Source organism: Callorhinus ursinus, unplaced genomic scaffold (genome assembly GCF_003265705.2).
Source record: "Callorhinus ursinus isolate GAN/ISIS: 27379988/994484 unplaced genomic scaffold, GSC_fseal_2.0 scaffold2, whole genome shotgun sequence".
NCBI classification, from domain to species: Eukaryota; Metazoa; Chordata; class Mammalia; order Carnivora; family Otariidae; genus Callorhinus; species Callorhinus ursinus.
In genome coordinates, this window is record NW_027397064.1 from 67,259,530 (window position 1) to 67,286,606 (window position 27,077).

General features: G+C 39.5%; 1 protein-coding gene across 2 annotated transcripts in view; it reads left to right on the forward strand.

The window, feature by feature from the left end:
• Nucleotides 1-26,868, forward strand: part of FAP (fibroblast activation protein alpha) — an 86,107-nt gene extending 59,239 nt beyond the window's left edge. For both annotated transcript variants that reach the window (XM_025852541.2, XM_025852545.2), the window contains 10 exons: nucleotides 2,547-2,594; nucleotides 7,995-8,093; nucleotides 8,558-8,627; nucleotides 9,384-9,578; nucleotides 14,894-14,948; nucleotides 22,841-22,940; nucleotides 23,999-24,063; nucleotides 24,565-24,637; nucleotides 24,900-24,973; nucleotides 26,488-26,868. In XM_025852541.2, the coding sequence (XP_025708326.1) occupies nucleotides 2,547-2,594; nucleotides 7,995-8,093; nucleotides 8,558-8,627; nucleotides 9,384-9,578; nucleotides 14,894-14,948; nucleotides 22,841-22,940; nucleotides 23,999-24,063; nucleotides 24,565-24,637; nucleotides 24,900-24,973; nucleotides 26,488-26,589 (881 nt within the window). In that variant the 3' untranslated portion in view covers nucleotides 26,590-26,868. The remainder of the gene's footprint in view (nucleotides 1-2,546; nucleotides 2,595-7,994; nucleotides 8,094-8,557; nucleotides 8,628-9,383; nucleotides 9,579-14,893; nucleotides 14,949-22,840; nucleotides 22,941-23,998; nucleotides 24,064-24,564; nucleotides 24,638-24,899; nucleotides 24,974-26,487) is intronic.
• The last annotated feature ends 209 nt before the right edge of the window (nucleotides 26,869-27,077 follow it).

Below are 27,077 nucleotides of genomic sequence, written 5' to 3' on the forward strand. Positions count from 1 at the left end.
GCACTATTGCCTTTTGCAAAGCCTAACAAAAAACCTGTTCTTATGCTGACATATTTACCCATAGAGACCTCAGTGACCCTACACTTGCATACATTCATTTATGCTTATACACATTCTGCATTTGTACGATGCTTCAACCCTTTATGAAAGCACGCTGCCACTTTTTATATCACTTTGTCTTCTTATATTTGCTTGAGTCTGAGTGCCCACTGAAAAGATAAGGAAGCGAAGACTAAGCTCTCCTCAAAAGTTGGTGGAAGAGTCCTTTCTAGAACTTGAATCGCCTGACTTTTCCACACTCACTCTTGCTCGGCAGTATGGTAATTTCCCATTTAGCAAAAAATATACTGTGTGGGAAGCATCACATCGTCTGGTGTTTTTGAAGCTCCAGTAAAATGAGTCACTGAGCCATCATAAGAAAAACCTTGAAATCTTTCCCTTTAGGACTAAGAGTAAAGCCTCATTATGTAACTTCAAACTCTCCAAGAGATGGTGAGTAAATCCCAGATAATAGGATCAAATAGGTAAAAATTATCTTCCTGATGCTGACGGAACGGAAGTAATGCAAAGGAGGGACTCCAGACAATTGGTGTTTTGATGCCTCTGTGACCACAGGCTCAGGCCATTTATACCCAGGGTGGCCAGTCATTAGTCTGTCTCAGAATTTGGCTAAAACAGATATGCTAGTTGTCACTCCTGGAGCTGCATACCCATGAAAATTCCATAGGGTGGATGCTGGTTGACGGAAATCAAGAAATTCAGATTCATGTTTCAGTTCCTTACACTCTGACCACAAATATAATATGTGTTCGTCCTTTCTAATAACTTTGAGGAAAAGCTGGTCAAAATGAAAATCTATGAAAATGAAATTATATAAAACTTTGAAACTCCACACAATAGAGAATTATTTTTTGAGACAGGCTAATAAATAGTATCCCTTCTCCTTACTCTCGAGTTCACCTGAGGGTCAGGGAGGAAATTAAAATATTAGCTTTATCACCTGTAAAGGTTACTCAGAATTACAATTACAGGAATATGGGTACGACTAGAACGCCCCTGGCGGCCCCTGCAGGCCCCAGCATTGCCCCACTTAGAGCATGAGGATCCATTCAAGAACAGGCAGAAAGATGCCAGGAACAAAGCAGAAGAAGGAGGTACTTCTATCTATCCAGGTCTTCTGAGAACTCATCAAAAAGGTTACCCCTGCTTCAGCTTGCTTGGGATCTAGGGTGCTACTCTAATGATATTCCACAAAGAAGAAAGAAGCATCAGGAGTGCAAATGAACCTCTACTCCCAGCCTCCATGTTGTTTCTTTTAACCCATCGGCTGACTGTCAGAGCAAGTTTATCCTTTAAAAGCATATTTCCAGGGGCGCCTGGGTGGCTCAGGCAGTTAAGCGTCCCACTCTTGATCTCAGCTCAGGTCTTGATCTCAGGGTTGTGAATTCAAGCCCCATGTTGGGCTCCACACTGGGTGTGGAGCCTACTTAAAAAAAAATTAAAAATTTAAAAAATATATATTTCCAGGTATTATTTTATCCTGTGGTTCAAGTAAGTTGGAGATAATTAGTGTGTGATTATGTACAGATCTTGCTAAAATGGCCAGTTTCTGCACAGAGCACCTGAGTTCCATGCTGTAATATGTAGTGGACACTGGTGTGTCACCCAGAACCCCCCACTTCCAGGCCGAATTCCTCATTTCGCTAGCTGCTGAGAGTGCTGGTGGCCGCCAACAGCTCACAGCTGAGCTCCCACCCTGGGAATCATTCTCATCCCCTGCCACATCCGATGACTGCTCCAATCTGGGGTATAAAAGCCAGCCCTGTTGGTACATGGAGGCCATTCTGCAGGCCATCCAGAGCTCCCTGTGGGGTCGGCTGAGGTTTGTGTTTTGACTGCACTAAAGCCCACCTTCCCTTACCACCTCATCCTTCCTCTCCCGGAAGTGAGCATCCTCATACTACCCCCAGAAAAATCTCTGGCCCACAAAACTTCTGGGTCTGTTTCCCAGGGCATGTCACCTGCCACAGCATACAGGTAACAAGATTCTATACAAATTTATTTCTGCCTCTATTAATTACATGGGGTGGGGGGAAAGATGCTGGGTTCCACCCACCAAAATACACTGAACATTGGACCAAGAAGCCAGACTGAAAGTATCATCTGGGTGCCGGTGAAGGTTATTGGATAATAAAGACACAGCTAACGCTAACCCATACAACATGATGTCTTCTCAGAGGGCCATGTATCGTGGCAGATCCTGGGGGCCATTTGTGTAATGAGATCTGGACTATTCGGGATCACTCCTGGAAAAGTGCTCAGGCAACTCTTCTCTCACAGCTGTTCTTTGATTGTGTTCTGATCTCATGTGTTGTTTAAATATAACTTAAAATGTGGTATTTGCTTCTCCAAGGGGGGAAAAAAAACAGCTGTAGAATTAAGATATACTTGACCTTGACACTCATCACAAATATGACCATTTTCTTATTGGAAACTCAGTGTTATTTTAAAGCTTAAGCATGTTTTTGTTTTCATCCTGTGCACAGGCCCAGGCCTCCCCATTTCTACCCTTCATGACGGCCACACCGATCAAGGTATGCTCACTTGCATGCTGTTGTCTAAAGAAATCCTGAACTCTGGGTGACATTATACTAGAGGCAGCAAGACAGTTTCCCCACACCAACAAGGGGAACTGTGATGGAATCCTGTGGTCATAGAGCTTATTGTCACATAGACTTGGATATTCTTTGAGTCAAACCTGATCCTCTGAAATTTAATAATTATTTGCAGTAAGAACCTGGCATAACACAGATGAGTTATGTCACAGGAATTCATGCTGTCTTCCCCAGTCAGCCTTATAAAAAACACAGAAGCTTAGCATTGGAAGGAAACTAGGGATATTTAGTACAACCTCCCTCCCAAATAAGAATTCCTGCTTTGATGCAGCATTCCAAAGTAGAGACAAAATACAGATCTAAGTCCAGTTCAAAGCAGAGGGTGTCTGACTATCACGCTGGCTTTTTTGTTCTAACAGCTACATCACACTGTTGCTACAAATGAAATCCCTGAAATTTAGAGTCTTTTCCCATTTTCAACTATTATCAAGACAGTCCTCCTCCATCCCGTATCTGTGATATTTGTTCAAAATAGCTCACAGATCAAAGATGACCGTCTTTGCTCTCGGCAGAGTGATCCGAATGTGTGATTGCCCCCATACTCTTCCTGCAGTTCCCCCGTTGTCTTTTGATTTACTATTGAACAACGTTATAGGGTTGAAGTTGATGGAGATGAGGGACAATGAGGGACTTCAGGACTCGCGCCTGTGATCCTCCCCAGACAGCTTTGGTGACAAGTCAGGAGACTGCTCCAGGATTAGTTTGACTGCCAGCTCAATGGCTCAAGTAAAATAGGTGAAAATAAGGTAATGAGAAAAAATAGTCAATTCGGAAGCTCTGGGCAGGACAGGCATTGTAATACAGGAACTGTGAATTTAGTGCCATTTTGAAGTTGTTTTTTTGTTTGTTTGTTTGTTTTACCTCATGTCTAATAATGAAATACCTTTAAAGAATAAAAGATTGTATTTCTCAGTATGGCTCATCTCAACCTTGAGTAAGAGACATTTTAAAGCAATACTACATTCAAATCTGAAAGATTTTATTTTAATGGAAATTCCCATAAATGTATGATTCCCATTTTATCATGACTGCTAAAGGTCAGCCTCCCTTTTTTCAGAGCATGAATTTCCACTTTCTTATTACCCTTCTCCTATCCCTGCCAGATACCAATTTCGGTACCGCATACAAAAATGTTTTTACTTCACCCAATACTTACAAAATAGGTGCAGTGCTCATGTCACTCTCATTTCTCATATGTATTTATATGTTTTCTAACCCTCGAATAGAATGCGATTTTTTTAGAACACAGTTCTGCAAACTCGCCTCGTGATGAAACTCTCCAGAGATATTTATTATAAATACAGATGCTCAGGTCCTCCCCAGAAATTCCAGTTCAGTGGATCTGAGATTGGGCTGCAGAATCTGAATCTTTAATAAATTTCCAGATAAGCTGCTTTTTAGAGCAGATGCTGGGTCTTCTATTTGTAGGGGTTTTTTTTCCACCCGTTTTCCTTTGCATTTGGTGCCAGAAATCTTTATTCAACAGATATTTATTAAGCACCTATCACATTAAGCCAGACACTGTGCTAGATACTAGATTCTTAAAATTAACAGATACTGGGTTAGATATGGTCCAAGTCCTCAAGGAGATTATAGATCAATGGGGAATGCAGACATGTGAGTGGGTAATACAGTGAGGACACAATTAGGATGGGGGAAATAGAGCAGGAAAGCACATAAGCAGGGTGCTGTATCTGGGGATTGGGGGTTAGGAAATGTCTCCTAATGAGAGATACGTCAAACTGGAAACTCACAAATATAAAGGAGGGATTAATGCTGCTTGGATGTCCGGCTTGGTCAAGTGGATTGATACTGATGCTTTTTACTGAAGGAGGGATTCACAGCCAAAAGAATGTTTGAAATGATGAATTTTGTTCTGGATGTTGAGCTTGAGGTGCCAATGGGATATCCAAGGGAGCCATCCGAAGTGACAAAGTTTTGGATCTGGACATTGGATTGAAGATGTGGAGCAAGAACTCCCAAATTCATTAATTTATGAAACCCATGGTTACTAAGACCGTGGAAGTGGATAGGAACACAGAGTAGGAATAAAACTGTGCAGAATACCAACATGAGAAATGGGTAAAGAAAAATGAACCTATGAAGGAGACAGAGAGGGGGACAGAAGGAGGGTAACCTTGAGAGTATGGTGTCATAGAATTCAGGGAGGAGAGGGTCTCAGGAAAGAGGAAGGACTTATCTGTGGCAAGTGCTACAGAGAGTGAAGTGAGACCTGCTCTAAATCAATGAATTTAGCAAGAGGGAGATTACCATTGGCTTGGCCAGACCAGTTTCAGAGAAACAGTGGAGGTGGGAGCCAGATGGAAGCAAGTTTAGGCTTGATTGGACGTAAGTAAAAAGAATATTTTCAATAGGTCTGCCTAAGGAGTGGAGGAAAGAGGTGGGATGATGGCTGGAAGCAGTTGATAGAGGTTTAATTTTGCTTTTGAAAGATAATAAACATTTGAGCATGGTTAAATGCTGATGGAAGAAATCAGGAGACCAGAAGGGGTCAAAGACATAAAGGAGGGAGGTCTCCAAAAAAGTTGGGAAAAAATGGAGTCCAGGGGCAGGTGGAGATTCATCGCTGGCATTGTGCTGAGCAAGAACGGAGAAATTACTAATGCAACTGTATGAAAGTGTGTAGACGTTGCAGAAAACAGTGCAATGGCTTCATTTTATCCGCAGAGTAGGGTAAGGTCATTTGAAAATAACATAGGACCTGAACTAGGTGCTTTAGAAACCCAGAAGGGTAGGCACTTAACATAGACATCCCAACAGACGCTTAGTTGCTTCAGGCACAACAGGTGCTCATTACAATTACCCAACTGATCGAATGACCTCATTTATCAGCTTTTCCACAGATTCTTCACATAATATAATTAGTGAGTAACATATAGTAGTTCATATAATTAAAACAAAAAAATTCTTACATGATCCATCATTCTTTTTTTATTTCATCATAATGAAGAGTCCACAAATAAATGGAAAGCATATACTACATATATATCGTGTACTAGGTACTAAGTATGCTAGGTACTGAGTATAGAATGATGAGTGATAAAGATGAAAGGTGCTCTGGGTGGTAGCACTCCTTCCATGTTATATGCTTTTAATGCAAAGCTACATAGAGAAGCCCAGTCGGCACCGCCACTGCCGACAGTCCTAAGAAATCCCATTTTGCTCCAAGGGGTGGGAAAACTACCAAGTTAATTTACTAATGCTTCTCTGGACTATAGAGCATTAATAAGCTTATAAATTAACTTTGGCATTTCAGTAAGCCATGAATCAGGAAAGTTCAATAGCTAGGAAAGAATGGAGGAATCAAAGTCTAACCAACCTAGCAACACTTGTGTATAGTCTCCGACTTCTGGTACCTGTGGTAAAATGATAAAAGTAAATAAGTAAATAATAAATATAATAATAAGTAAAATATGAAAATAAATAAATAAGCAATTATAATGCAGTCACTCTGTGTACTTGCTCCACACAGGATTCCCTTCATCCGTACTAGCTCCACACACAGAACCCACACAAGGAGAATGAAGAGCTGACTCCATTGTACTCAGAATTGTATATTTGGTGGGGGTTTTTTTGTTTTGTTTTTTGGGGTTTTTTTGTTTTGTTTTGTTTTAACTTTTAAGATGCCACAAGTATCTCTTTCCTGATGGATTATCCAAAGTTAAAATGAAATTTATTATGTATCTTATACAACTCATACCAAAACATCTATACTTGTTCTAAGATTAAATATAACATGTTGGAACAAAATGCCATGAGTATATGAAAACTGAGAGTTACAAGGGAAATGGTTTGGCAAACTTACTGTAGTTACAAGTATTTCTCCAGTTCCTTATCTTCAAGGACCACTTTTAAAAAAGGCACAAAAACAAGAAGATCACAGGATGTCTTTTGTAAAAACTGCCATATCTCAGAAGTCATCCAGACCTTCTTTTAAGAAAAATAAATCGACAAACTCTACATGTTACATGAAAGTCTATAACTTTTCTCTAGAAGATAACTAGTATCAATTCTAGTTCAAAATAAAACTTGCAAAAAAAAAAAAAACCCTCAATTGCTAGAAACCCATTTGCATATACCACCAAACTACAGCATCAGGAGATCAATGGATTGTTCAGTTTCAAAGATTAAAGTGTGAACATAATTAAGCTCAAATATAAGCAGCAGGTTTTTTGGAGATCCTTTAAAGTGAAAAACAGAAAGAGATCAGAGCGTGCATATATTGTTATTTTACTAAGATGTATAACTACCTTGACAAAAATGATCTGAAGGGATATGATGTGCAATAATTCAATTACCAAAAAAAGGAAGAATATCCTATATTAATTAAGTACAGCAGGAAAAGATTTAAAAAGAAATATATGTTGGGGTGCCTGGGTGGCTCAGTCAGTTCAGTGTCTGACTTGCTTTTGGCTCAGGTCATGATTTCAGGGTTGTGAGATGGAGCCCTGTGTCTGGCTCCACGCCGGACATAGAGTCTGCTTAAGATTCTCTCTCTCCCTCTGCTTCTACCCCTCCCCCCTTCTCTCTCCTTCCCTCTCTCTAAAATATATATATATATATCCTATATTAACATATATTATAAAATGTTATATATATCTTATATATATACATATATATATCACAGAAAAAGTATGTCACAGAAAAAGTATTTGACTTTACACATTGAAAATTTAAAAAAACAAATTTCGTGACTACATAACTAATTGTTTTTTAAAGATTTATTTACTTATTTGAAAGAGAAAGAGAGATCGTGCACGCATGAGCAGGGGCGGGGTGGGGGGGCAGAAGGAGGGAGAGAGAGGGAATCCAAGTAGACTGCCTGCTGAGCCTGCCCTGAGGTCATGACCTGAGCCAAAATCAAGAGTGGGATGCTTAACTGACTGAACCACCCAGGCACCCGTATTTTAATTTGAGGTTTCAGCAATATAGATTTTACTTCCACTACTTTTTTTTTCTTAGTAGATGATAAAAAATAGTCACCTACTCAGGTCATAGCTTCATGTTAGAAAAGTTGGAGATGGGAAAATATGGTGAATAAACATTTTTGCCTCTGTGATTCTGCTCAAAATGTGTTTTGATGCCATAAAGAACAATTCAGGAGGCAATGATTAATGTCCTCATAAACTCATACCTGCTTTAAAGGCTGGGTTAAAAATATGCTTGTCAATATAGAATTTCTTATACATTTCCTTATACAGTTTCAGTTTCATCTATACTAAACCCAAAAGAATTTTAAGAAAGGAATTTTCTTATGGAATGTTATTAATTGAAAATGAACATTTTGTTTTTTTAAAGAAATTAAAATCCTGGAAGAAAACAAAGAATTGGAAAATGCCTTGAAAAATATCCAGCTGCCTAAAGAGGAAATTAAGAAACTTGAAGTGGATGACATTAGTAAGATCTTTTAAAAACTTCTCATTTACAAATATGAAGCTGAACACTTACCTTCCTTTTAAAAAATAAAGTATAGGGTAAATATAGTCCAAACCCTATAATATTAAAGGTCTTAAGTAACACAATCTTACTGTAACAATAGAGTTTCACAAAAGATCTTTAATGTTTGTAAATAGAGGTGATCTTATACTTTGCTGTAGCTCCATTTCAACACTGATATTTTTTTAAAAGGAGTTTATCTAATTTTAATTTTAGAATGTGTGCTTCTAGAAAAACAATAACTCAAGATTGCCAGTAATTTATAAATTTGGCAAAAATATGTAATAAAAATCAACTTAAAATATATTCTTGATTTTTTAGTTTACTAGTTATGAATTAATTTTATGTTATCTTGTTATTAAAGAAAATAAATAATGCTATAAATATAGTGGAATGAAGATTTTTCTTTTTTTTTCCCCCCCAAGCTTTATGGTACAAGATGATTCTTCCTCCTCAATTTGACAGATCAAAGAAGTATCCCTTGCTAATTCAAGTGTATGTAATATTTTCTTTGGTGTAAAAACTATTTACTGAAAATATGTTGAATTAAATACACATTTATGAGATAGAATGAACCATTCTCCTTGGTAACAGTTCCTATTGATGCTGTTTTTATATATTCCTCAACTAATCAGAGTAAATAAAATATGGCTATTTAAAATAGATTGAGGAAGTTTGGGGGTTTTAGATGGACTGGCTTGCATTCGCTGTCTTGAATTTCCTTTGTATGGCAAATTGCCGAATGTGTCAGAATACCTTTGAGATAGAGAAATTGCAGCCAAAAAATATTGTAAATCATCTTAATGTCTTATGTAAGTGAGTTAGAAATGAAATAAGGGAATGGAATACATTTAGTGGAATCACACCCAAAATCAGTGCTGACCTACACACAATTTGCTTAAAACACCATGCATTTTTTTTAGTATATCTTATGCCTGCTTTTAGCAAGTGGCAGGTGGCAGAAATGACGAAAAACCCACACATATTCCTTGAAATGCCAACCCTAGATGTATCCGTTTTGGGGAATAGGAGAGGCTGTGTCCCAAAACAACTTCCTTGTAGCAAACCTCTGGGAAAAGCCTGGTCCTCTCTTGATTTTGAGCCAGTTCTAATGCCACTGTTATTGAAATTTTATCATGCAAATGTACTGGGAAATACTAAAGGCAATTCTTAGCCATGATGTGAAGTTGAGTTTTACCAAGGAATCCAAGATTCTTTCTGTTGTGTTTTGTTTTTTTTTTTTCCCTTTAGGTATGGTGGTCCTTGCAGTCAGAGCGTAAGGTCTGTATTCGCTATTAGTTGGATTTCTTATCTTGCAAGTAAGGAGGGGATAGTCATTGCCTTGGTGGATGGCCGAGGAACAGCCTTCCAAGGTGACAGACTCCTGTATGCAGTATATCGAAAGCTGGGTGTTTATGAAGTTGAGGACCAGATCACAGCTGTCAGGTGAGCTCTTCTCATTCAAACAGAGATTGGTGTGCAACAAAAGTCATGCAATCATTGCTGGGTTTCTCCATCTTTAATGATTTCATTCTTTTTGTCTATTTTCCTCACTTCATTTAAAGTTACCATTAATCTTAAAGAGATATTTTGGCCCAATATGAGAAAAGAATTACCGATGGAAAAGAGCTAATAAATGTGTAGAAACATGATTTATAGTGATAAATAACAAATAACTCTCTTTCAATATTTCAGTCATTCTGATACCCTTTCATTTATTCCCATGGTTCACACACAAAAAATTGTATAACTCTAGGGATGGTCTACAGGCAATCAAACATCTGAATTTGCTCAAGCGTTGTGGATTCTAGCTCATAAATTTAGAAATGCCTCAAGATTTCATCAACACTCTGTCCTTATAGATACTAGGCATTCTTTTGTAATTAAGCTAAATGTGAACTTTGGCTGTGTTAGTATAAAAGTGTTTTCCTGTTTTCATTTGACAAAAAAATTCATTTTATGTAATACAAATTATATAATGAAAACATTCATAGGGAAGACAGACTCATAATCTGAGTTCTTCCCAACTACATTCTCAACCATAATTTGTGTCTCCACCATCTTTTCTGAAACAAAAAGAATATAGTCACCAAAATCGTTGTTTATTTGCAAGTACTCTGCAGGATTCTTCTGGATATTTCTCTACAGTTGTTGGGTTTCTGTTGTTATGTTGTGCATATGTGAAGTTAGAGAACGGTAGTTTATAAATGTAAAAGCTAACACAGGCCAGTTGCACACTTAGTCATGGATGTATATGTGTGTGTAACGGCCTACGTTCAAACACTGTTTCACAGCAAAGAGCAATTTAGAAAATTCATTAGTAAATTCCTTTGATCATCTTAATGTCATTAATAGTTACTGATTTCAATATAACACACACAATGAAGATTGAATTTGACAGCTAGGAGCTAGGCCCAGACAATACTTTTCTGTATTTTTGTCTCTAATAACAGCAAAAGAGTTTAGACTCACAAGTAATTATTTTTAAAAATGGGAAAGTAATCATAACCCATATGTTTTCAAATCTTCCTTCCATTCTGTGAACAGTAATATACACACACTTACATACAATATTCAATTAAAACCAGTCTATTTGAGTAAAATCTGACAAATAAATAAGTAGATTATTAAATAACACTGCACAATCTGTGGCCATTATTCATGCCTAATTTCTAGGAGGCTCCATCTTTCTTGCTGATCCAGATTTTTGGCCTGTCTGCTATTAACCTCTTTAGGAGAATCTTCTGCCTGATGGAGAGAGAGGCATAGAAGAGATAACCCAAAGAAAAATCTACCAAGAGATCAGTTTCTCACAGAAAGACTATGGTGTGCCTTGATGGAAATATGAACACTGCTGTCAGTGTTATAGACCTAATTCTTTTTTTTTTTAAGATTTTATTTGTTTATTTGACAGAGAGAGACACAGCAAGAGAGGAAACACAAGCAGGGGGAGTGGGAGAGGGAGAAGCAGGCTTCCTGCTGAGCAGGGAGCCTGATGCGGGGCTTGATCCCAGGACTCTGGGATCATGACCTGAGCCAAAGGCAGATGCTTAATGACTAAGCCACCCAGGCACCCCTGGACCTAATTCTCTAAGGAATTTTTTTTTTTTTTTTTTTTGGTACTGTGGGTCACATCTATTTGTACTTAAGCCATGCAATAAACACCAAGGGCATGCAACCATGGGACTACATTAAAAGCCAGATGTAGAGGGTGCCTGGGTGGCTCAGTTGTTAAGCGTCTGCCTTCGGCTCAGGTCATGATCTCAGGGTCCTGGGATCAAGTCCCACATCGGGCTCCCTGCTCAGCGGGAAGCCTGCTTCTCCCTCTCCCACTCCCCCTGCTTGTGTTCCTGCTCTCGCTGTGTCTCTCTGTCAAATAAATAAATAAAATCTTTAAAAAAAAAAAAAAAGAAAAGCCAGATGTGGATTACACCTCATTTGTCATTCAACCGGATTTTTCCAAAGTTGGTAGAGCTAAAAAGTGGTTTGTTTTGGCACTGGTCGAAAAACAAACTTATCATCATCATCACATCACAATCTACTGATGACAGCACAATACATCATCATACCTTTGAGTGCACTTATTTACAGCCCAAATTGCAGCATTTGAATTTAAGAATACCTCAAGAAACAGAACAGATAGCTTCTTATCGTGTTTCTTGGATGGAATGAAAATTTAAACCTGAAACCCATGGAGAGGCCTTAACGAAAATTGTTATTTCTGATGTTCAATATATAGGACATGAAGCCACAAATTGTACCAATTTTCACAATAATATAAATGTCTTTGGCATTTAAAATTGAAGATAGACCAGAGGCAGTAGTTGGCTACCTTTACCTTCTCTGAGCCATTTTTAGGATGGAATCTGAAGAAAGTCTTCCTGCTATAGAGCAGGCATATGTTCACTCATTTGCTCAGCCATTGAACAACAACAGATCAAATATTAATATATGCCACTGCAATCCACTCTGTATGAAATTGTGCAACTTACAATTTCTACTTCCAGTGCACTTACAATCCTTGTAAAAGGGTTAACACCCCCACCGCCCACCCCGCAGTCTGAAGGGATGACATTGCTGTTAGATGGAACTTTTAGTAAACAGCCTAGTGAACCAAGGGTGGCTGTGTGGCCCATGCAAAGCATATACACAACAGTGGAGATGCACTGGGGGCTGGCCTTGCTTTGCTTGAAAGCATCATTCTGCAAAAGTGAAAGGGATGCCTTGGAACCCAATGCTTTGAGAAAACAAAAGCTAAAAAGGATAGATTTATAATGATTATCCTGGGAATAATTCAACCACATGTCTGCCAAGAAATGTTTTAGGAATCAGACACTGAATGTCTGACATGGGAATTGGGATTGTAATCCCTTTATGGTCGCCCTCAAATTACCTTCCCACAAAAGAATAAAATGTGTCCCCTTCAATCTCATATAAAATGCAATTTGGCTAAATTTTTTACATACCAAAAGGAAATCATGTGTGCATATTTGGAAATAGCAGTAAATACTACTCAGGATCAATAAATAGATTTAAACAAAGCAAAGCAGGGTTAAAAGAAGAAGAAGAAGAAGAAGAAGAAGAAGAAGAAGAAGAAGCAGCAGCAGCAGCAGCCAGACAACCTCACAACTTTGACTACACAAAAGAGAATGCTTCAAAGGAGATGCTTGTGAGGTCAAAGCGTAAGTGAAACTGGGAACTGTTTTCATCAGGCTTCCCTGCAAATGGTACATAAGTGGGACCCATAAAACTTCGTTAGTTATAGGGTCAGTTCTACTCATTTGGGGTATATTTGGCATTTTTTGACATTCCCACATTTCCCACAATAACTAGAAGGTTGGTGGTGAGAAAATATCATATCATACTGTTATAGATGGTATCAATAAGAACAATTCCAAAACAGAATAATAATTGATCCCTAGGATTCCAAATTGACCTTTGGTCTAGGGCCGTTTTTATGCGAGAGAAGTTGTAAAGTTCAGTCCAGCCTCCAAAATGCTTTTTCATTTGTTACTAACATTTTTCTTTATTTAACCACATTATCAACAGTGTTTCTGATAACCCTTCTGAGAGCGTTTCAGAATTTGGAGGTAAATTTTATGGCGCCTTTTTGGCCTGGAAGTGCTCAGATTATCTAGCTAACCTTTAACCTAGTCCTGCCACATTAAGTGTTAATGTTTCATTTCCATGTTAACTATTGCACTATCATTTCTTGTAAATGTCATCCTTCCAGAATAAAGCGAGGAAGGGAGCTGTTAAGAATTTCCTGCTCCCATGTATCACCTGCTATTTGCTTTTACCCCAGATGCAAGGCAATATGATTGCTAGCTTCTGGGAGATCATAAAATCGAAATTGATTTTATGGCTCAGAACTGTCTTCCAGCGGTAGTGGAAAGATTTTTTTTTCTAACAAAGAAAGTGAACCTTTTTCTCTTTTATTTGGCTTTTGAAGTTAATGGAAGAATTGCTGAAATGCCACAGTTTGCTGCACATTTTCTCTGTTTTACCATGAATAGCATCCACACAGGTAGCAACTTTCCATTTGCTGCTGCATTTCTTCCCCGTAGACTCCTCAGTGTCCCTCAGAATTGGTGTAGGGTAAGCTGTGACTGACGGGGCTTCTTCCCATCTGTTGGTCCCGGGCATTTGCCCAACTCCTCTGTGCATTGGAAACGTGCATGTTGAATCAATGCAACGAGCAAAATGGTTGCTGTGAAATCCCTATAAGAAACTCCATTATTCAACTAATAAAACCATTCCATTTTACTTCCAGAGAAGAGTGAGAAGGGGCATTAACATAACTAAAGGGAACAAAAAAATCGTATTTTTCTGGCTCCCTGTGTGTTACTTTGTTCTCCTCCCCTCCTTCCTGCTACTGTCGCATCCCGGTCTCTGCAATGGCTCATCCCCCTTATTTTTTTTTCTTCCACTGCTTCTGTTTTTCTTAGAATTCCCTGAGTTTTGGGAATCAAACCATTCCCAAAATAAATCACAATTGCTCTAGAACACCAACCCTCAAGGAGGCATGGGATAAATTAGCCTAAAACATTCCTATCTCGTACCAGCTTTGCAAAGTTGCATTTCTGAGGGCTTCCCATGACTTTTTAAAGGTTGCCCTTCAGCATGGTCCCTTGCTCCTAAGAAGATATTTATTTTCAAAATAGTTTTCAAAGGGAGGCCCTTCTATGATGGAACTCAAATTAATAATGTCCATATCCTAAAAGACACGCATAATTATCCATACCATGATAAATTGAGGATACCTAAGTATGAAATGGGAGAGGGATGGATATTATTCCATGGATGCCAAAATGAGGTGCTGATTATCATTAAGATCTAAGCATTTAAAAAGATTGATAAAATTTAAAGCAGCAACAACAAAAATCTTTTTTTCCTCAAATCTGGGGATTTGGAAATTTGGTCCTAGCTGTGGTGCTATGACTTCCTGTGTTACTGTAAGCCTGGGCCTTCACCTCTCTGAGTCCCAAGGAACTCACTCACACAATCAGGATGCTAGACCTGCAGCCCTAGAAGTACTACTCAACAGATGTACAGTAGAGTCTAAAGGATATGTTTTATCCTTTGCAGAAAACACGATAATATTCTTTTAATTATTTGTAAGTGCAGTGTTATTATGCATGTGTTTAAACAAAGAAAATGGAGCATTTCTATTAAATCTTTGGATTAAATATGCTTGTGTAATGAAGTAAATGTCATGTGTACACACTTAAAATTCTAAAAATTTGTTTCTTTTACTTTAGAAAATTCATAGAAATGGGTTTCATTGATGAAAAAAGAATAGCCATATGGGGCTGGGTGAGTTGTTTTATATGTTTTATGCCTGTTATTCAGTTCAGCAATCATAATTTTCTAAAGTGTGTGCTTATAAGGTTTCTCATGAAATGTTAATGTTGCAACATCGTTTAATCTGTCAATGGAAACAGTCAGTTTAGATAATCTAGGCTTAAAAGTGGTGGCTTTAAGTGTTCCTTTTTTCCAATCATTTAGTTTCTTCCTCATATAGCAAACTAACTCATAATTGACACATTTTTACTTATTTTTTTTGTGTTATAGTATACTGCACTGAACTATATTCATCAGAGGTGTAATTTCTTTTGTTATTTTAGAGTTAATATATATCTTTTCTATTTCATCATTTCATTTTTATGAAAAGCTAAGCTAACGTTTGAAATCACAGGAACTTTTAAAATATAAATTCCCTAGTACCTAGCCTATCCCAGGCATACCTTGGCTGTTTTGATTCCTTTTTTTTTCTTTTTTTTTGTAAACAAATTATTTTACCAGGACTAATATTAATTTGTGCCAATGGGAAAGAAGTATAATTTAGTTTCTGAGTTATAGGTCATGGAGATAATTGCCCGTATTTGAGGAGTTATGCAGTTTTTCAAAATACACATAAAAAGGAAGTGGCAAAACTTCCCAATCATGGGCAATGAAGTCACTGGAAAGTTTAGAGAAATATTGGAAAGAGTTTAGATTTGCCCATTATAAATTATGATAATTACCCTTCAAAGAAGATTTCCTGTTTCACTTTTTGGTCTGAATTTGTACATTTGCAAGTCAATTTGCAGCCGTTTGTGCTTGGGTTGTTTTTCTTGGCTGTTTTCTCTGAGAGCGGCCTGCACAAGATGGAGGGAATGAAACCCAATATTGAAGGGAGTCTGCAGGCTCCGGCTCAGCTCTCAGCTCAGTGACCAGATGAAGAGCTGTTACGAATTTGTGGAAAGTTGTTACTTCAAGCCATTTGGTCCTTCTTAAAACTATCAAATGTTAAATATCTAAACAGAATGGAATTCAAATGGGTGGAAATAAATGAAATATTTTTATAGTGAAATATTTCAGATAAGATCTCTTCTACCATCCATTTTTATGAAATTTCCTAAAGTAAATTTTTGAAAGATTCAGATTTCATGCTGAACACTTACATATAATTATTAACATTTCTCTTACAGTTTTACTTTGCTTTTATTTCAGGCTTTGAAATAACCATAAAGTGGAACTTTTAATTTCATTTCTAGAACATCCTGATATTAGTTCGGTAGAGAATCATTTATGTGGGATGATTTAAAGAACCCACTCAGCACCCCAAAATACATCCGTATCAGTCTGAAATTCTTCAATTAGAGATTCTCACCATGTCTATGCAAATGCTTCTAGGAGACGGAGTATATTATGTCCCCTTTATTGCTTACTTTCCAACAAGGCAGTGATTGTGAGGTAAATCCTGAGAGCATGCGCAGAAGAAGGAATAAGTGAACTGCCAATGGATGCAACATTTGACCAGCCCCTAAATCAGCAGGACCCAGAAGATCCCGAGGGGAAAAGACCTTAATACTATACTGGTCTTTTTTTTTCATCAATTCTTTATGATTTATTTAATCCATCCATCTGATCACTGACTCATGCATTCTTACACCAGTGTAGTAAATTTTTATTGAATCTCAACTAGGTCTTATATTAGGTTCTTTGGAAGATGAAAAGATGAGTAAGTTATAGCTCTGGCCCTCTATTAGATAAAACAGCAAAAAAGCAATTGCTCAGCAATGTTCCAAGTGTTAAGACAGATACAATTTGTGGTGGAAAACACCAGGGAGCAGAATAGTTAATCCTGGCTGTGAGAGCTAAGGGGAGATTCAGAAATGAGGTAGTGAAGATAGGTCAATAATGGTGCATTCCAGTGAATGAAGACAGCCTTGACAGGGTCCTGAGGTAACAATGAGTAGGGTGTGGTTGGTCTGGATGCTGGAAACTTCAGACGCATAAGGCATGTAGTGAGGAAGGTGAAGGAAAGGAATTTGGGTAGGGAGTCAGCCAGCTTAACAGGAGGCCTTTTAGACTGCATACAGGAAAATAGGCTCTATCTGTAGATCTGCGACACATTTCTCTTATTTTTCTATGTCTCCATGATCATTACACTCCATTTATTCTTTATTTTTGTATTTATTTATTTTTAAAATTTTCCATTCATTCTTTAAATGTCAATGTTTTTCAGGGTCTGGCCATGGCTCTCATTGTTTTTCACTTCCTTGGGAAAACCCGTGTAATTTCAAAGATGGTGCTGACTCTCAGATCCCTGTCACTAGCCCCCATCTCTCTTCTGAGCTCCATGTTCCAAATGCTCACTGACCATCTATCCCAAATGTCTGACTGGAGCCTTAAGCCTAACCTACACAAGCTAAACTTGTTATAGTCTACTTAAAACAAGTCCTCATCTTTATTAAAGGGCCTCACCACACACCCAGTCACCCAAGTTAGTAAATTCAGAGCGATTTTCAACTTCTCTTGTTCCCTGACTCCAACATGCCATTGGTTAGTAAGTTCTGTCAATTCTACCTTCAAACATCTAAATCTGTTCTCATCATCCCCACTGCCAGTGCCTTAGTTCAAGTTTCTTCATATGTAATTTAGATCAGACCTTCTCAAAATTTAGCTTACATAAGCATCACCTGGAGAACTTGTTGAAACAGTTTCCAGGACCCTACCACTAGAGATTCTGATTCAGTAGTCCAGGGTGAGCCCCAAGGATTTGCATTTCTGACAAGATCCCAGGTAATGCTGATTCTTTTGGTCCATGGACCATTGGGTGGTACCGGTTTAACTATTACAGTTGCCTCTAGTTGTTTAACTATTACAGTTGCCTCTTAACTAGCCTTCCTGCTTTGACCTCACAAGCTGCAATGTTGCTAATGAAGTTGCTATTCCAAAACACAATTCCTCCCATGATGCTTTTCTGCTTATAAGCTTATATATTCTCTAAGGCCACATATTGACCTTGACCTGGTGCCCAAACTTATTTCCTTGCATGCAAAGCCCTTGACAATCTGGCTGTAACCTGCTTTTCTGGCCTCATCTCTTTCCACTTTTCCCCCACGCTTTATGAATAATTTCACTTTTCCCTGCAACCTGAAATGTGTCCATCTTCTCCCATTCTGCTCCTCTTCTTCCAAAATGGAAAACTCCTACTTACTCTTTAAAACCCAACTCAGATATGACTTTCTTTGTTCTCCAGTAGTTCTTTATACTGCTCTTCTAGGAATTATCACATGTTATTTTGTCTATCTATTGATTTCTCCCATGAGAATGTAAGCTCATTGAGGGAATGGACTTTGCATTTTTTTAAATTATTTTTCTCAAATGTTTAGCATAATACTTGGCCATACCATACACCAATGATGTTATTTAAACTAAATTTAATCCTATAAGTCAGTGTTCCCCCAAATGTATCTTATTAATACTAAGGACTTTTTCAGGAAAAGGTCCGCTGGGTTTAATAATTCGGTAAATCATGAATTCTACATAACAGTGTATATCGGCTTGGTGAAAGGACAGTAAAGAATCCTGTTAAATTCTGATTAATATAGTATTACCAAAAGGTATTTGATTCCATGGATCCTTTTTTGAAACATGCTCTTGAAGTCAATAGGGAATAGAATTGGTGTCTTAGAAAGATGCTCTTGGCCACAGGGCAAAGGATGGTCTGAGGTGGGGGAGGGAGTGGGCCAAGGATCTAGGGAGCAGTAATATTGGCCACAAATACCAAGGGCCTGAATTCAGACAGTGAAGTAGGAGGTGGGAAGAGGTCAGAGCTTCAAGTGTTGTTTTCTAGTATAATAAACAGGGACCTGTGGAAAACTGGAGATGCGGAAGAGGAAGATATTGAGAATGACCGTGAGCGTTACTTAGCCATTATTGTGTCTCATATCAAGGAAGAAAGTATTTGTTTCCATGAAGCGTTAGGCAGGTTAGCAGTCTGAGACATATGCTAAAGCTGACCCCATACATTTTTGGTAGTCAGTTGGCAAATAAGCTGCAAATCTTATGTTTGCTTCTATAATCCTGATTAAGAAGGGGAAAGGAAGCATTTTTATCTTACCCTTTTGTATTTCTGGCTCACACAAACCAAAATCCAGTAGCTCTGTTCTTGGCTGTTTATTAGATATCCACTAATCCCCCAGGACCATGCCTAGGATGTGTCTGCTATACCCGGTTCTTCACCAGGCCATCTTGCACCTCAGGGGACATTTTGCAATGTCTGGAGTCATTTGTGGTTGTCACAACTGGGGGAGTGCTACTGGCAGCTAGTGAGTCGAGGCCAGAGATGCTGTTAAATATCCCACAATGCACAGGACAGGTCCCCACAAAAAAGAATTACCCAGCCCAAAATGTCAACCATGCTGAGGTTGCAAAACCCTGGTTGATGTGAAGAAAAATTGGAGTAATTATTCTGACAATTGAAGAGCAGCAGGGGTTTTGCCTAAATTATTAGAATAACAACCTCATTCGTGGGCCTTGCTTTGTTAATATAGGCCTAGCCAGGTGGTGTTGAATAAGCATTAGTTCATGATTTAATCTTAGTTCCTTTCTCTTCCAGTGACTAATTATAAGCAATTTGAATTGCTATGTGCGATCAACGATGTAAAAGTAGGACAAATGCACCTCTAATGAGACTACATTAGACTCCAAACTTAAAGTTCCCCAACGAGGTTTGCCCCAGTGCAAGGACAGAGAGGAAAGTCATGGGTTGTAGAGGCAAGTGTCCTGGCTTTGAGTCCCAGCTCTGCTGCTTCCTGACTCCCAGAGCCCTCTAAGTTCCCTCCAACCACGGCTTCCTCGTCGTGAAAGGCAGCCGTGATTTCCTCACCGGGGCCCCGTGAGGATGAGCTGAGTTAACAGGAAAGTGATATATTTGACAAATATTGAATCTTTTTTGGTAAAATTTTATTTATTCATTTGACAGAGAAAGAGACAGCCAGAGAGGGAACACAAGCAGGGGGGGTGGGAGAGGGAGAAGCAGGCTTCCCGCGGAGCAGGGAGCCCGATGCGGGGCTCGATCCCAGGACCCTGGGACCATGACCTGAGCCGAAGGCAGACGCTTAACGACTGAGCCACCCAGGCGCCCCGAAAAATATTGATTCTATATCCCTCTGTGTTCTACGCCATGTTGTCAGTGCTGGGGGTACATTCATTAACCAGGCAGATGAAAATGTCTACCTTTATGGAGTTGGGAACAGTTGGAAAGGAAGACAATAAGCAGGACAAATAAGTACAATGAACAGGATTTTAAACGATGACGAGTGCTCTGGTGAAAAACAAAACACAACAAGAAAGGAGCATGATGTAGGGTTGGTGCATCGTAGATGAGAAGGACAGGTGCGACTCTCTCCGGGTTAAGACTTGAAATGGGGAGGAAGCGAGCCATGGCCCTATCCCGGGGAAAGAGGGTTCTAGGCGGAAGGCCGCAGCATTTGTGAAAGTTCTGGGGCTAGATCATGCCTGGAGAGTCCAGAGAACTTCAGGAGAGCCGACAAGCAGGGGAACATCTGAGGAGGGAGAAGGGAAACAGAGCATGTGGGTCCTCCAAGAAGGTTGCAAGAGCCTTGGCCGTACAAACGTTAGCTATTCATTATTATTGCCTGTAGGTAAATGTTCCAGTGTGCATAATGGCTCACATAAGAGCATTCTATAAACCCCTCAAAATTCTGTGCCCTTCTAAGAATGTTTTTAAAGATATCTTTCATTTCAACAAAATGGCAAGGCATCTAAGTGCAAAGGACAAAATTCTAGAATTCTCATGGCCAATCTGCTCCGTGGGTTCCTTTCTTGCGACAGCCACCCACTCTGCCTTGGAGCCCCACCCATGGGAGAGCAGAAAAAAGTCAACGCGGGTTTATTTTATTTCCTCTTCATTTCTACAATAGGAATCGCTTTTCTAAGCCGCCTGAGAATTTAAAGAACACCTACTTTTGTTGTGCTGTTGCTACACTAGTTTTGCCCTTACAAATTCCTAGAGACAATTCGTATTCATCCTGGAAACATGGAAATTGTATTTAGGTATAGCACTACTCTCTAATCACTGAGTAGATACAGGTTAATAATTTGTAAGATTTCGAACAGAAGTGCTGAAAACCCTTTTTACTATGTGTAAGTGCTTTCCATTTCAAATCTCACTTCATGCTATTTCAGCGGGACCCACCATTGTTACTGGTAGGGAACACCCTTTTCCAATACAACCACAAACAATAATATTTCCAACTCAGGCTTACTTTCCTCTCAGTTGAACCTAAAAGAAAGAAGGAGAGGACTTCCATTTCAGTAATAGTCGTTGCTAACCTACAAATCAAAGCAAATCATTTTTATAAGTGAAAATTTTCACTTACCAAAATGATTTTCAAACCCACTGTTCCTTCCGTTTTTAAAATATATTTTCCCCTATTAGAACATGTGTTAGGTCTTCTCTAAGTATAATAAAAGGAGGGCATGATATAATTGGAGCTGCTTCTTCTATTCTGTGTTTTGTCACCAAGGGTCCTCAATAAAATTCCCCAGAACCGGAAACATACAACTGTACGCTAGTTAAAAAATTCTTCCTTTACCTCGTGAACTCAGCAAGATTGTTTAGCTTATCCCCCCATTCCATGTATTTCGTGGGTTAAGAATAGACCCCTCCCACTGATATGCCCTCATTAGCATGTCTGTCTTCTGTCTGCCTATCTGTCTCTCACTCTGTGGACTCTCCCTCTCACTCTTTCACCCTCTCTGAAGACTGACTTTTCTGTGGCAAATGGTGATATGATCTCTGCTGACCTAAGGGAAAATGGCTCCCAGAGGTTTGTAGTAATAAGGTCCTAAACACAAGGCACATTCCTAGTTGGAAAGTCCCACTGTCCTCTGGTGACTTGTGGGGAACGTTCCTGTGTTGGGGCGAGAATATGTACTGAGAATCACTTCCTGATCTAGCACACACATTTTGGGGGTTCAGGACCCAGAGCACTGTTTAGTCCACATTCCCAGGAGAAGCCTCTCTCTCAAGCATGTTTCCACAGCCCAAATTTCACTTCCAGGGGGAGATGCCACCTTATTGTGTTCATTTCTTCACTTTTAGGACAAGGTTCAAATTTCCAAGTGACATGGGCAGACAGCTCCTGTTATCAGGGTCACATTTCTGAATCATCTCCCTGATTCCTTGGGGAAGAAAATTGATGAGAGCTAACCCTACTCCTGACTCCTTTTGTACTTCTTTGTTTTTCCATTCAATTTGTGGGAGGCTATGTAAGACTTTTAAAGACACCAGTGGCTTTTCCTCCTTTGAGCTGCTATGCCAGAAATCCTCAGAACAGAATATGTAACACTACATTATACACAAACTCTGGCCATGTCCTCAACTATCCAAAAGGTTCTTATGTCTTACCCTTGTTGTTCTATTATGAAAACCAATAAGTAAATACACAGATGTGAGTTTTGTCTTACTGGACTTTTGCAGACTGTGGGAAGTATCCCGCTTTTACATTTGGGAAATAATCTCCTTTCTTTGTGCATTTCTTTCAACTAAAATCCTGGTTTTGCTCTGGCAAGGTCCTCAAGTAAAATCCTGGTTTTGCTCTGGCAAGGTCCTCATTGGAAAAATAGAGAGGAAAAAAAATTTGGGCAGAAAAGTTGCAATTATAAATATCTCTTCAACTGCCCCTACCATGCTCCAATCAGCACACCAAGTATTTTTAGTTTACTGGGGGTGAAATGATGCTGTGTCAGGTGGAGCTTACTGCCAAGGGTGCAAGATAGACATTTAATCTGCCCCATGCATATCCCCAGCTCCCATCAGTACTTATGGTGAGCAGAGTTGCTGTAAAACGATGTTGGAGACTTTCTGAAAGCAAATCTGGGACTGACTTGTAATGATGTCTCCACAGTCCTACGGAGGCTATGTTTCATCCCTGGCCCTTGCTTCAGGAACCGGTCTTTTCAAATGTGGGATAGCAGTGGCTCCTGTCTCCAGCTGGGAATATTACGGTATGGAAACATTTCAAAACTGTGGCTGCGAAAACATTTAACACATAATTACTCTATATTTGAGGTTGCTAGGAAAACAAATTATACAGTAAAATTCACCCCAGCTTCACTGGGGAAAGCATAATCTAGAAGCGAGGTGGTTTATATGATGCATTGTAATCATGTTGCAACAATCAAAGAAATCTTAAGAGTGAGGGAGGACTCTTCCAAAACCCAATGTGTGTGATCCTTTCCCCGAAACCTGGTGCCTCCTGATACACCAAATCTTTAAAACCAGAGCCGAGACTGTGTTTTTGCAGGCACACGGGTGGCCTGTAAATACATCTTACACAAAGTCGGGCGGCGCCAAGCTATTCACCTCCAAGTCACAGTTTGCAGCCGCCAGGTCCATTGCTCCAGAAACCAGAGCCACAGAAAAATTTGTTAAGAAGTACACCTCCCGTGGGTGCCTATTTTTATGATACACATTAATGCAGGATGATTATTTGGAATTAACTCTAATAATTGCACAGAAATTAGCCTTCATCAGATCCTCGTCCCTGTGTTAGGGTAGAAATGAGACAACTATAACTCTCAGGCAATCTTTATTCAGAAAAAAAATGTGTGTGTGTGTGTGTGTGTGTGTGTGTGTGTGTGTGTGTGTGTGTGTGTTGGGAGACGAGGATCAGGGGCACATAGTTCCATCCCAGATTAATTAAGACACCAATAAAAGTACAAGAGGTGGCTGCATTTGTGATTTTTTTTTAAATACAATGAAGTCATTCCATAAGGTCTTCCCTAGCTAAACATTTCCCCCACCAAAGGGTGGAAGAGAAAAAGCTTAAGATCAGTCCTTTCTAATGTTAGCTGTGCCTGTCTCCTCCTTTGCTTCTCTAGCCCTGTTGAGGCAAATCGCAGAGCAAATGACTTGGGTGGAGCATTACAGTAAAGGCAAGCAGGAACGTTCCTCAGCAGCTCCACGGGGGAAGGGGACGAGCAGTTCTCAAACTGGGGAGTCTTGTTGGTTAATGGAATGACCCATATCACATGTAAACAACATATTCTCATATATTTTATAGCATCTATCTACACAGAGCGCTTCATGGGCCTCCCAACAAAGAACGATAACCTCAAGCACTATAAAGTAAGCGTTTTCTGTTTCATTTAGGTCATTGACTTCTTGCAAACACGCTAAATAATTTTGAAGCAGTCATTCAGAGTTTATACTTTTGCTGGCTCCCCAAGTAAATACGCTGATCTTTTGTTAGCTGCAAAACACCTCACTAGGAAGACATTTACTCTCTTAGGATTCTCTTCTTTCTTTCCTAATCCTCCCTTCCCTCACCTCCCTTTTCCCCATCCTCCGGCCCACCCCCAACCCCTACACAGCTTGAGCGGGCATCATTTATGCCTAAGGTCTCACTCATATGTAACATATGACACATAAACTTCCCGTTTTTCAAACGAAGAATCAGATGGAAGTAATGCAAATGATGATGAAAATGTGTTGCTCTGACTCTTAAATATTTATCAACCAAAGCAATACATAATTTCAGTATTGGTGCTAAGTCCATCGCACAATGATTTAGCTAGTTTTCTATTAGAACTTGCAGCAACTAAAATGTTAATTTTTCCTCTTTTCCAGAATTCAACTGTGATGGCAAGAGCAGAATATTTCAGAAATGTAGACTATCTTCTCATCCACGGAACAGCAGATGGTGAGGTTTAAGCAAGACTCTTACACATAAAAATACTGAGCCAACATCACTTTGTTTAAGAAACATTAAGCATCCTCCTATGCCTGTGCTCAGGGTCAGTACCTAAGAGTCAGGGACATTTCCACAAATGAGTGCGATGACTCACTGCTGACAATGTCAACCGCATGACTAGATAATTGTCGGTGTTCATTTGCAGGCAGTACATTGTCACTCGATGCTTTCTGGTATTTAGCAGCACTTTAACTCTCTCTCTTTGTTGCAGATAATGTGCACTTTCAAAACTCAGCACAGATTGCTAAAGCTCTGGTTAATGCACAAGTGGATTTCCAGGCAATGGTACATAATTTCGTTTTACTCCTGTTCACGGCCTTAGACCTGTAAGCTCAAAGGAGGAATCTGGTTTTTTCATTATTATTTTTTTTATTATTTATTTTTTTTTTTTACAAAAACCTGGCAAACAGGCTGTAGGGTAGAGTAGGCAGAACATTAGCAAGTAGGTCTTGGATCTTTCATGAACTCCCTGAAGGACACGAGGCGAGCCATGTCACCTCTGGGGATCCTGGTTGAGTTCTATCTGAAATAAAGGCATTCATGAGACTGATGATCTTCTAGCTCGAACATCCAATAGTTCTGTGATCCTGCTTATATAATGTAGCTGCATGCTTAGCGTCCCCACAAAAGCTGGGAGTCCCAAAGCAGCTAAAAGCTCCCGTGTATTCAGTAAGGAGCGATGGGGGAATGTTATCAGCGGCCACAGAGGCTCCCTGAAGTCGGGCGGCCCCACTCAGAGTTAGAGAACCCTTTCATCCGTGTGTTCTCAGTGCCTGACACAAGCCTGGCCCAGCACAGAAGCTGGAGTGTTCCCCAAGCGAATGAATGAATGAGCTAGCCAGAGAGTCCAGGTGGGTGGCACAAGGACTTGGAAGTGACAGCAGAAAGAAAAGGAAGGTGAAAACCACGACAAGAGGGACAACCCCTGACAGCAGTTTCCCCTCCTCAGGGAGCAGAAGTTTTCCCTCACTTGCTTTTCCTGAATGAGAACCTCGAAAAGGAAACCCCCATTTTTGGAAATTGGGCTTTTTAAAATAATTTGCAAAAGGGGATGGGAGATTTTTCTGATCTTTTTTTATCGTGACCCCCTCCAACGTAAATTCACCTTCTAAGTGTATAGCATTCCAGCATGACCACTATCCACCTTTATTCAGTGAAAACAAGAATCTCGCCAGCATTTCTCCAAGAATGGAGTTTAAATGTATAATGTCATCTTCCTGGGTGACTTTAATGATACTATGTTTAACTCCTATGAAAGGTGTTTACAGTTATATGTGTTGTGGATTTTCTGCAGCAGAGAGGAATTGGATTTCAGAGGCTACAAGCCTCATAGAATTTTTGAGCTAGCAGGAGCCTTAGAGAAAATCAAATCCAACCTCCTCATTTTTTCAAATGAGGAAACCAAGCTCCAGAGGAGCAAAGTAATAGACCCAGCACACCAGCTCTGGAGCACGTACCTGCCTCCTGACACCGCCCCCCCGCCCCAGGATGCTAGCCATTGTGAAAGCTCAGCCACCAAGATCTAAAATATAAGCTTAAAAAAATAAATAAATAAAAATAAAAAAATAAAATAAAATATAAGCTTAAAGAATGGGAAAGAATAGTCCAGGTTAATAAAAGGCCTTTTTTGTCTTCCTGTTCTAAATGTCTGCATGTGAGCTATCTTATTAAGTGCTCTGAAGTAGAATTTCAATCACAATATTAGCAAAATTGTCGGGACCTGCGAGCATTACAAAGTCTAAGCTGGGTGCCTTGTGCGGCTGTGAGAGTGACTCCGGCGTCTGCTCTCTGCTTTGCAGTGGTACTCGGACCAGAACCATGGCATATCCGGCCTGTCCACGAAGCACCTGTACACCCACATGACCCACTTCCTAAAGCAGTGTTTTTCTTTGTCCGACTAAAAAGGACGCAGACGCAAGCTTGTATCACAGTGGGAACACTTCGTATAAATGCCTCAGACCATTTGCTTGTTTTACTCTTTATGCTGTTAAATGCTGGTACAAACAAACAAATGAATGATGTTCTAAAGGCTGGCGGAAGATTGACTCAGAAGTTCAACCCAAATATTGTTTACATTTTCTGTCACTCTCTGAAAGAAAAGGGAACCGTGCCTTTTGCTTTGGACACAGACAGTGTTTTATTACCTGTTCATTTGAGGAAAATAATAAAATCAGAAGTTAAAGTGCTGTTATTTTGTCTGTGTGCATTTATTTCAACTTCCGGTTTTATCACAGAAAATAAAAGCTTGTGCTAGGCAAGCACATGAGTCACGTTAGGTGGGGATGGAGGAGAAGAATCTAGAAGAGTTCGAATTTTTGTAATTAGGATTCCAAATGCTGGAATGAATAGCTCAGAGTACGCAAAAGCATTGTTCAAAAATCAAGTTCGA